The sequence below is a fragment of the Pygocentrus nattereri genome, chromosome 23 (genome assembly GCF_015220715.1).
Source record: "Pygocentrus nattereri isolate fPygNat1 chromosome 23, fPygNat1.pri, whole genome shotgun sequence".
Lineage (NCBI taxonomy): Eukaryota > Metazoa > Chordata > Actinopteri > Characiformes > Serrasalmidae > Pygocentrus > Pygocentrus nattereri.
The window spans coordinates 488,674-500,000 of NC_051233.1; the positions used below are offsets into that span (position 1 = coordinate 488,674).

General features: G+C 44.0%; 1 protein-coding gene across 3 annotated transcripts in view; it reads right to left on the bottom strand.

The window, feature by feature from the left end:
- Window positions 1–7,953: 7,953 nt before the first annotated feature.
- Window positions 7,954–11,327, bottom strand: part of LOC108415781 — a 16,167-nt gene continuing 12,793 nt past the window's right edge. For all 3 annotated transcript variants that reach the window (XM_037533185.1, XM_037533184.1, XM_037533186.1), the window contains 6 exons: window positions 11,315–11,327; window positions 11,078–11,111; window positions 10,881–10,903; window positions 10,689–10,722; window positions 10,065–10,244; window positions 7,954–8,902 (listed from right to left, as the gene is read on the bottom strand). The exon at window positions 11,315–11,327 is cut by the window's right edge and continues 178 nt beyond it. In XM_037533185.1, the coding sequence (XP_037389082.1) occupies window positions 8,346–8,902; window positions 10,065–10,244; window positions 10,689–10,722; window positions 10,881–10,903; window positions 11,078–11,111; window positions 11,315–11,327 (841 nt within the window). In that variant the 3' untranslated portion in view covers window positions 7,954–8,345. The remainder of the gene's footprint in view (window positions 8,903–10,064; window positions 10,245–10,688; window positions 10,723–10,880; window positions 10,904–11,077; window positions 11,112–11,314) is intronic.

Sequence of the window (11,327 nt, forward strand, 5' to 3'; positions counted from 1 at the left end):
CTGTCCTCTTCGCCGTTCACTGTGTGGAACTAAACCGCCAGCTGACTCACTTACAGCCAGAGGACTGATGTGTAAAGCTGCTCTGAAACGTGTCGGTGTGATTAGCACAATATCAGTCCACTTGCCTCTGAGGCTGGAGGGGAAACTACGTGGCTGAGCTTCAGCGTGAAGAGTTTGCTTTAAGGGTTTCTCTGTGAGAGGCTGAAACGGAAGCAGTTAAACTGGTCTGACAAGATGACGATGGTTCTGAAGGAGGGGTGACAGAAAGCTTGGACCTGTTTTACTATGAGAAAGTATTTTATATTTACGAGCATTCAGGTGTGGTTCAGTTGAGTAACTCTAGACATGCACAGAAAACTAAAACTCCAGCCACTAACACTCCCTCCGCAGTGCCTCCATCTAAAGACTCAGCCTCCGAGAATTCCCTGAGAGATCACAGGACTATCACATCGCCAGTCAGCCAACCGCTGTTCACCATCACTGAGTACTGCAATGCCTCACCTGTTCCTTGGAATGGCTGCATGGTACAGACGGCGTAAACCCGGGCTTTAGTTAGTCTAGCGCTTCACAGAGCTGCTTAATCTTCCTGTGATGTTTGGGTTCTTGTGTTTTAGACTTCAATGCTGTAAACTAAGAATGCTTTTTAAAAACATAAATAATGATTCTTTATTTTTATCAATTTACAAAACGCAAAGTGAGTGAACAAAAGAAAAATCTAAATCACATCAATATTTGGTGTCACTACCCTTTGCCTTCAAACCAGCATCAGTTCTTATAGGTACACTTGCAGGGATTTTGTAGGATTGTGGTCAGGTGTACCAAACAGGTGCTAATGCCCATCAATGTCACATGTAGGTTGAACCACAGTCATGAACTGAAACGGAAAAAGCTGTGTAGGAGGATTAAAACTGGGTGAGGAGCAGCCAAACTCTGCTGCCAAGGTGAGGTTTCATGTCACAGGTCAAACACTATGGCAAGACTGAGCACAGCAACAAGACACACGGCAGTTCACTGCATCAGCAAGTTCTCTCCCACAACGATAACTCAAAGCACACTGGTGGTTCTAGATGTGCTGTTCAAGCTCTCCTGACAAAGCACAATGAAAGGGCAGCGTTGAGGATCGTAGACGCAGTGGGCGGCCGAGGAAACTTGTGCAGCAGATGGAAAACACTTTAAGCTTATTTCCCTTCCGAATTGGAAGATGTCCAGCAGTGCCATCAGCTCAGAACTGGTAGAAACCCAGAAACCCAGTGGGACCCAGGTACACCCATCTACTGTCCAGAGAAGTCTGGCCAGAAGTGGTCTTCATGGAAGAGTTGCAGCCAAAAAGCCAAGCGCCTCAACTATGTACAAAAGCATAACAAATTTAAGTATTTGCCTGTAGCAGAAGGTCATTTGTTCGCCGAAGGGCTGGAGAGCGGTCTGCAGGTAACAGTGAAGCATGGTGGAGGTTCCTTGCAAGTTTGGGGCTGCATTTCTGCAAATGGAGTTGGAGATTGCTCCTTAATGCTGAGAGATACAGGCAGATACTTATCCATCACGGATACCATCAGGGAGGCGTTTGATTGGGCCCAAATTTATTCTGCAGCAGGACAACGACCCCAAACATACAGCCAAGGTCATTAAGAACTATCTTCAGTGTAAAGAAGAACAAGAAGTCCTGGAAGTGATGGCCCCCACAGAGCCCTGATCTCAACATCATCGAGTGTTTCTGGGACTACATGAAGAGACAGAAGGATTTGAGGAAGCCTACATCCACAGAAGATCTGTGGTTAGTTCTCCAAGATGCTTGGAACAGCCTACCAGCCGAGTTCCTAGAAGAACCGATGCTGTCTTGAAGGCAAAGGGTGGTCACAGCGAATATTGATTTGATTTTGATTTCTCTTCCGGTCATTCGCTTTGTTAACTGATGAAAATAAACTATTAACACTTCCGTTTTTAAAAGCATTCTTAGTTTACAGCATTTTTTCATACCTGTCTAGAACCTTAGCACAGAACTGTTTTTCTGCCTTTGCCTTTGGATCTTGCCTGTCCTGTCACTGATATGTGTCACGATTGGCCCCTCCCAGTCGGCCCCTTGTTTGGTGACTCCGCCCCTGATTGTTCCCACCTGTGTTTCCACCTGTCCCTCGTCTACCCTCATGTATTTAAGCTGTGTGTGTTTGCAGGTCTGTGTTTGATTTGTTTGCTGTGTTTCTCTTTTGTGTTTATCCTGTGTTCCTTAGTTATGTCTGTCCACCCTAAGCTCGGTATAGATTATTGGAACCTGGACTGGCTGGACCACGACCCTGGATTTGCCCATAATAAAAGTCACTTATCTCAGCACACGTGTCCGCCTCCTCGCTCCCCGGTGTTACAATATGTTTGTCTCTTTCTGTTTTTCTGGATTTGCTGATTTTACCTGCGAGCGTCTGGCCAGTTATGTCCTGTAACACTGGCTGATAATGGCGCTTTTGGTTTTTGCTGAAAGGGGAAAATAAAACCAATGGATTAAATAAGCCTGCGAAATCTAAGCCTTTGTAAATGAGAAGTACTGATTTAAAAACACTGTTTATTAATGTGCTGTCCTACAAAGATCAGCACTCACGGGTTTAAAGTTCACCACAGACACACCTCTGCACAATGAAGATAAAATACCATGGGGCGGATTAAAATCTGAACCCTAAACGTTCTTGACTAAAGCAGCACTCAGTAAATCTCAGCTGGCACTGAAGGACAGAAAGGCTTTTTTCTCTATATATATATTTATATAGTTTTTATTTTGTTAAATTATTAAATATTTTCTATGACCAAAGTCATTACTGCCTAGCACTCTAAACACAGTGCGGGGTATGAAAACAGTGTTTTTGCAGCCGCCTGGTTCAGGATGGAGGAACATTTAAACTGCGCTCGTGTGTTTTTTGTAATTGGTTGTTCGTCTGAACAGTTGCGTGACTCAGCTCCCGCAGGGTGGAGGATGGAGGACAAATACCTTTAAGCATCGTTCTGTCACTCTTACAGCGTCTGGGGTGCAGTGGCCTGTACCTTTTCTGTTTTTTCCCCTCTGTCTGTGAGTTTCCACGAGAGCATCAACAAACTCTAAACAGGTGGAATGTGGTTATTTGTCCACCATGCAGATTTCTCATGTTCAGCCCTGTTTGCCTTCATGCAGCTTTACATGCTCTGGCACTCAAGCAGCTGCATTAGGAGTGAACGGTCTATACTGACGGACTGACGGTTATAAATCGTCAGCTTCACTGCTCACAGCACTCACTGGCCAGTTTATTAAGGACATTCTAGTATGCGGTCAGGACCTCTTTAACAGGTATGCAGATTACCTTCATCAGGCCTTTCTGTTAAACGCCTGACGGAAAATTTCTCCCGTCTGCTCATCTTTACTCAGTCTTTCTCAACTTAACGTGAGCTTACGCTTAAATGCTCATAAGCCTCGACCCTCTGTGTTGTTAACTGAGTAATCCAGCAGTATCTGAACGCTATGAAAGCTGTAGGAGTTGCTGTCTCAGCAGCCAGTGTACCCTGAACACCTAAGCCCATGACAGTGCTCCATCTTCCCCCTGGCAGCATGAAAACGCTACGACCTACTCAGGAGCCTGTTCACGTCACATTCTGCATGTTGAGCTTCCTCCACTGTAAGGCTGTCTTTATCAATCAGGAGGATACAGTGCAGTACTGCTACTGGAATATGTCTGATGTTTACAGGGTTTCCATTTTTAAAAATCTATTTATTATTTATGTATTTGTTTGTGTTTTAGTCTTTAAGGAATGTTTTCATTTAGAATCCATTAGATGGTGATAAATGACAGAAATCAGTAAATAAGCGATGAAGGCATTTATACACACACACACACACACACTCACACACACACACACACTCACACACACACACACACACACACACACACACACTCACACACACACTCACACTCACACACACACTCACATACACACACATATTATTAATGAATAAATAAACGAGCCACTGAATAATCAGAGTAAAGCTGAGAGCATCTGCTGCCACTCAGCTCAGCAGTTCCTGACAAATACGCCCTGTGAACAATTCACTTTCATCTTAACCTCAGACTGCAGCGACTCTTTACTGCCCTCTTCAGTTCACCGTGTAGAACGGCACACCCAGACCACCAGCCGCCGTCAGTTCATCTGGGCACTTTCAGCTGAGATTTGGAGTAATAGGCTTAAAAGTGGCTTTTAGATTTCTTTAAAATTCAGTAAAATTTACTAAAATGTGCCCTGTTCATCACTGGCTAGTCTCAGATTCAGGTTAGACCGTGGTCCAGAAAAGGTGTAGAGGCTTATTTTACTTCTCCAGAAACGTCTCCAGGCCAGTGAAGCCAGCAACATAAAGAGTCTGACACCAGCAGCAGCAGCAGCAGCAGCAGAGCCCGGAGTGCAGCTGGTTCACCAGAAACGTTCTCCGATCTGAGAAATGGATCGGAACGCCGTTCATTACGGTTTAGATTCATGAAGCTGAAGTTGGCCTTTATTCATCTTTCGGAACCACTTTAAATCAGAGAACAACAACATTGAAATAAGAAGAGAAGGAGTGCAGAGCTCAGTGCTTCATACCGACTCAGCAGCAGAGCCGTGACGGGATGTTTCACAATATCCCTGAACCTGTAGACACCCAGTTAAAACCAAAAATCACTGCTGGCTTTAGTTTTGATCAGTGATTAGCCGTAGTCTGTAACTAATAATAAATAAATACGATTCTTCAATAAGCGGGTTTTATCACCCGTCTCTAAAGCACTTTGAACTGCCACCGGCATGAAAAGGGCTCTGTAAATAAAATAATAATAATTATTATATTATTATTAGCTTGGCAGAGCATGATAGGAGCATACGGATCTTATAACATGTGAATGTGCATTTTTTATCATGTATTATGAATATTTGATATTTCTTCCTAGCTTCTGAACAGTGGATGAAACATCACTGTGAGTTGCACTTTCAGACTCGTCATCTTGAGTTTTGAGTGGTGAAGCTTCAATTCGTTCGATTTCAGTGAGAAGCAGAGACTTGAGACTTGACCACCGTTGACTGTTTTATTTTTATTTATTTATTTTTTTAGCCCTCATTATTGTCCATAGCACTTTATAAAACACGGTTACGCCACTACTGACACAGATGCAGGTCACTCGTGATGTAGTGATGAAGGAAGGAAAACCTTTTAGTCTAGTAAGCGTTTCTGCTCAATTCCAGTAAAATTCAGGAGGAAAAATGCTGAAAAGTTCTTTTCTGGAAAAAAATACACCAGAAAGTGCATGTTGGATTCTGCCTTTAGACCAGGAGTCGTATTACAGGAGCTTCTTACCGCTGACGTCTGATCTGCTTGGTCTCCATGACGACTTCTGTACTGAGTTTAGTTCAGTATCTATTCCAGAATATCAGCTCCTCCCTTCATGACCTCATCATGAACCCCAGATCAGAAAACAGCATCACACAAACATCCTAACCGGACTAAACCTCCTAAATCCTGTCCTAACTTCAGGATGAACCCCAGCAGGGTCCTGACTTCAGGATGAACCCCAGCAGGGTCCTGACTCCTGTTTAAGGCCCGTTTCTCTGGTTCTGAGGCAGCTGAGTCAGGCAGCGTAGTTCACTACCAGCATAATGAGCTCCATTTATTCCTACTGTAAAACGCGGCTTTCACTGGGAGATGATTTTCTCTTCTAACTCTGCGTTTTAAACATCTCAGACGCTGCCAACAAGATGTCTGATGTTTGAGACATGCAGGGCGCTGTGCGGCAAAATAGTCCCCAAAGAAAACTCATTATTCCAGATTTTCCACTGTTTTCCATCATCAACATTCCATATAAGCTCAGAAGACTCGTGTAGGTTCTCTGGTGGTTCTGGATGGTAAATAAAGTGTCTATATCTGTGTTGTAGTCATGGCGACGCCTGGTTCCCATCACCACCACTGTGAAGACGTCTGAACCACTTCACTCCAAACCCTCTGAACCTCTGATTACACCTCACACTTAAACAAATAAAAGCAATAATTTGTGTTTCTAGCCGTTACAGAACGTTCAGGGTCACTGGGGAAGGTGAGGACAGATCAGCAAATGGATTATATTCATTATTACTCATGAATCATAACGTACAGGAATCTATGAGAATGGATTCATTTCACAAAGCAGAAATACTTAAAAGCCTGTCTGCACCTTTTTCTGACCATCTGACTGTCCAGTGTTCTAATCATCTGACTGTCCAGTGTTCTGACCACCTGACTGTCCAGTGCTCTAATCATCTGATTGTCCAGTGTTCTGACCATCTGACTGTCCAGTACTCTGACCATCTGACTGCACCTTTTTCTGACCATCTGACTGTACAGTGCTCTGACCATCAAACTGTCCAGTGCTCTGATAATCTGACTGTCCAGTGCTCTGACCATCTGACTGTCCAGTACTCTGACCATCTGATTGCACCTTTTTCTGACCATCTGACTGTCCAGTGCTCCGACCATCTGACTGTCCAGTACTCTGACCATCTGACTGCACCTTTTTCTGACCATCTGACTGTACAGTGCTCTGACCATCTGACTGTCCAGTGTTCTGACCATCAAACTGTCCAGTGCTCTGATCATCTGACTCTACAGTTTTCTGACCATCTGACTGTCCAATGCTCTGACCATCTGATTGCACCTTTTTCTGACCATCTGACTGTCCAGTGCTCCGACCATCTGACTGTCCAGTGCTCTGATCATCTGACTGTCCAGTACTCTGACCATCTGACTGTCCAGTGCTCTGACCATCTGACTGTCCAGTGCTCTGACCATCTGACTGCACCTTTTTCTGACCATCTGACTGTCCAGTGCTCTGACCATCTGACTGTCCAGTGCTCTGACCATCTGACTGCACCTTTTTCTGACCATTTGACTGTACGGTGCTCTGACCATCTGACTGTACAGTGTTCTGACCATCTGACTGTACCTTTTTCTGACCATCTGACTGTCCAGTGCTCTGACCATCTGACTGCACCTTTTTCTGACCATCTGACTGCACCTTTTTCTGACCATCTGACTGTCCAGTGCTCTGACCATCTGACTGTCCAGTGCTCTGACCATCTGACTGTCCAGTGCTCTGACCATCTGACTGCACCTTTTTCTGACTATCTGACTGTCCAGTGCTCTGACCATCTGACTGCACCCTTTTCTGACCATCTGACTGTCCAGTGCTCTGACCACCTGACTGCACCTGTTTCTGACCATCTGACTGTCCAGTGCTCTGACCATCTGACTGTCCAGTCCTCTGACCATCTGACTGCACCTTTTTCTGACCATCTGACTGTACAGTGTTCTGACCATCTGACTGTCCAGTGCTCTGACCATCTGACTGTCCAGTGCTCTCACCATCTGATTGCATATTTTGACCATCTGACTGTCCAGTGCTCTGACCATCTGACTGTCCAGTGCTCTGACCATCTGACTGCACCTTTTTTTGACCATCTGACTGTCCAGTGCTCTGACCATCTGACTGTCCAGTGCTCTGACCACCTGACTGCACCTGTTTCTGACCATCTGACTGCACCTGTTTCTGACCATCTGACTGTTCAGTGCTCTGACCATCTGACTGCACCTTTTTCTGACCATCTGACTGTACAGTGTTCTGACCATCTGACTGTCCAGTGCTCTGACCATCTGACTGTCCAGTGCTCTCACCATCTGATTGCATACTTTGACCATCTGACTGTCCAGTGCTCTGACCATCTGACTGTCCAGTGCTCTCACCATCTGACTGCACCTTTTTCTGACCATCTGACTGTCCAGTGCTCTGACCATCTGACTGCACCCTTTTCTGACCATCTGACTGTCCAGTGCACTGACCGCCTGACTGCACCTCTTTCTGACCATCTGACTGCACCTGTTTCTGACCATCTGACTGTCCAGTGCTCTGACCATCTGACTGTCCAGTGCTCTCACCACCTGATTGCATATTGTGACCATCTGACTGTCCAGTGCTCTGACCATCTGACTGTGCAGTGCTCTGACCATCTGACTGCACCTTTTTCTGACCATCTGACTGTCCAGTGCTCTGACCATCTGACTGTCCAGTGCTCTGACCATCTGACTGTCCAGTGCTCTCACCATCTGATTGCATATTGTGACCATCTGACTGTCCAGTGCTCTGACCATCTGACTGTGCAGTGCTCTGACCATCTGACTGCACCTTTTTCTGACCATCTGACTGTCCAGTGCTCTGACCATCTGACTGCACCCTTTTCTGACCATCTGACTGTCCAGTGCTCTTACCATCTGACTGTGCAGTGCTCTGACCATCTGACTGCACCTGTTTCTGACCATCTGACTGTCCAGTGCTCTGACCATCTGACTATGCAGTGCTCTGACCATCTGACTGCACCTTTTTCTGACCATCTGACTGTCCAGTGCTCTGACCATCTGACTGTCCAGTGCTCTGACCATCTGACTTTCCAGCGTCCTGCACTGGCTGGTTCTCAGAACTTGAATCCGTCTCTGCAGTTTGCTCCTCATTTATCTTTGCGTCTTTTCTGCTCAGCATTTTCTGTATTTTGGGCTTTGGAACCCAAATGACCTGTTCTAGATCTGGGAGGACGATCATGATCTGATCTGTCTGTGCTCCATAAACCCTCCTGATCTCCTCCACCTGCTCCTGGTAGTCCCTCCTGGTTTCTTGCAGATGTTTTTGTCTTTGATGTTCAGGAATGTCTTCTTTAAGTAGGTGTCGCTCTCTGAGTTCAGTCCTTTGAATTTTAGACCAGTCGAAGGCGTCTGTCCCAGTTCCTTTCTGCTGTGGTGCTGATGGTCCAGGCTGGCTCTCCTTACTGGGGTTTCCAGCTTCATTTTTCCCAGATCCAGGTTTCCCCAAACCCATCCACAGCATCCTTAGACTTGAGACAACACAGAGACCTTGTAGGGAAAAACACACACCCAGTTTCAGTGACTGGGCTCTGATTTCTAGTCATTTCTGTCTAGTGATTTCTGGTCTGGGCATCACTCTAACACACCCCTGCAGACTCCACCCCACCACACAGCAGAGCATCTACAGAGCGGGGGCGGAGTCAGAGTGAATACATTATATACAGAGGTGCTTTCTGTCTGTGAGTGGTGGAGATCTCCAAGTAGAGGCAGATTCCTTGGCATTACTACTACTACTAATAATAATAATAATATTAATAATAATAATAATTGTAATAACTACAAATGTTGTGCTATCATAAACATATATATTGTTTATATTTATACACATTATAATTGTATTATTATTTTGTGCTATACATAATTTTAATTTGATTAAATAAAACATTGGACAAGTTATTATTGTTATTACTACTAATAATATTAATAATAAGCATTTTTATTATTATTTATATAACACTTTACAACTGAAACATTTGAAAGTGCTTACAAATCCTAAAATAACATAAAAGTAAGTGAAGCAAAAATAATTCATTAGAATGTAGAAAAACCCCAGCAGTTAAAAAAAGACAAATAAGCCCAATGATGAAAAAATAAATAATTAAACATGAATAAATTAATTACAGCAAAACATAAAACACGTGATTTTGTAAGAAGCTGAGTGTCAAGTTAAAAGGTGGTCAGTTACTGGTTCATCTGCTGATTGACCTTCATGAACTGTGGGGTCAGCAGTAACTCAGTGATGCGTCCGAGTGACTCGAACTCCAGTAAAACTCTCTGAGCTGCTCTGAGAGCTGATCAGAGTTATTGATGAGGTTTAACACTGACCCTTCAGAGAGAGAGGAGACTGACCGCTTCACAGCAGAGGCAGATAAAAGACCAGCAGATCTGAGCTGATTAAACGATGGAGGTGAAAATGTTAAAGGGCTCATTCACAGTCGCTCAGTCTCTGAGCTCTAACAGCTCCACGATCAGAGCTCGGAGACGTCCTGCAGCCCAGAACCAGCTCCAGATCACAGACAGAACTGACCACACACTGTCAGAACCTTCTGGAGAGCCGAAGCTGGTGTTCACAGGAACTGCAGGAGGACTAGGACTCACTTCTGTGGTCTGTAATTTACACTGTAAATAGATAAAACACAACATCACTCACCTTCATTCTTCAGAGCTTTGTTCTCCAGAGCTTCATTCATCAGAGCTTCATTCATCAGAGCTTTGTTCTTCAGAGCTTTGTTCTTTAGAGCTTCTTTCTTCAGAGCTTCTCTCATCCCTTCTAGCACTTTATTCTCCTCCTCTTCCTGCCGTCTGTAGGCGTCTTGTTGTTTTTTCAGATCTGTGTTTTTGTGAAATGAGAACAGAATCAAGTTTAAAGTTCTGAAAGGAACCCAGTTTGAATCATCTCAGTTTGAGCCTCTTTAACTTGCAGCTGTATTTCTGCTCCAAATAATCGGATCAGCTCCACTTCAGACGCTCTCACTGTCATTACTGTACATTTACTGTTACAGTAAAATAGGCAACAGAAGTCGTTCACTGTCCGGTCATAATGTGTGCTCTGTCTACATTTTACTGACCCTACCAGACTTCATGATGTGGGGCTGTGAAATGTTCCGTGGTTAACTAATAATGAAACACTAAGAAGGTCTGTGCTCCTCTGTAATAGTGAGTGTGTGTGTGTGTGTGAGGGTGATTATCAGTGTGAAAGATGCTGGATCACTGTTGGTCTGAGAGTGAATGGACTGTAGAGGAGCCTGTAGGGGCTGATAGAGACCACACCCACCTCGCTTCAGCCTCTTCACCTGTTCTGTCAGTTCCTGATGGAAGATTGTAGAAAATAATAACTGATTGTTCTATTATGTAACAAACATCATCAGTTTTAATCAGGAGTTTATTTGAGTTTCAGGATCTAAAGTTCATGCCAGATCCTGACGTTCCTCTCAGTGTTCAGAGCTCTAAAAGCTGAAAGACTCACCTGGATCTGCCGGTCTTTGGTAGCTGAGAGTGAAAATATGCAGGTGGATGAATAAAAAAACAAGTTAAACAGATAAGAAGTCCAGCTAGTTGATCAGCTATAAAACTTCAGCTATTCTGATGTAGTTAAAGAAAAATTATACTGATGGAGTTTGAATAAAACAGAATCGTCAGTACTGTAATATACACTGTACTTACATTGCTGTGAGGCTTTGGGCTTTAGGTCTTTTATCTAAAGAGAAACCAGAAGATCAGCCTTAAGAAAGGAAGCAGTGTGTGTGATACAGTGCTATAGATTATATTGTGCTTATTATCATTATTATTATTATTATACAGATTATTATGATTTATGTACATCAAACGATTCAGAAAAACAATGAAAATATATTTCTGAATCAAATACACAGATATGAATCCAACTGAAGGATTAAATACCTGGTTTATCCAG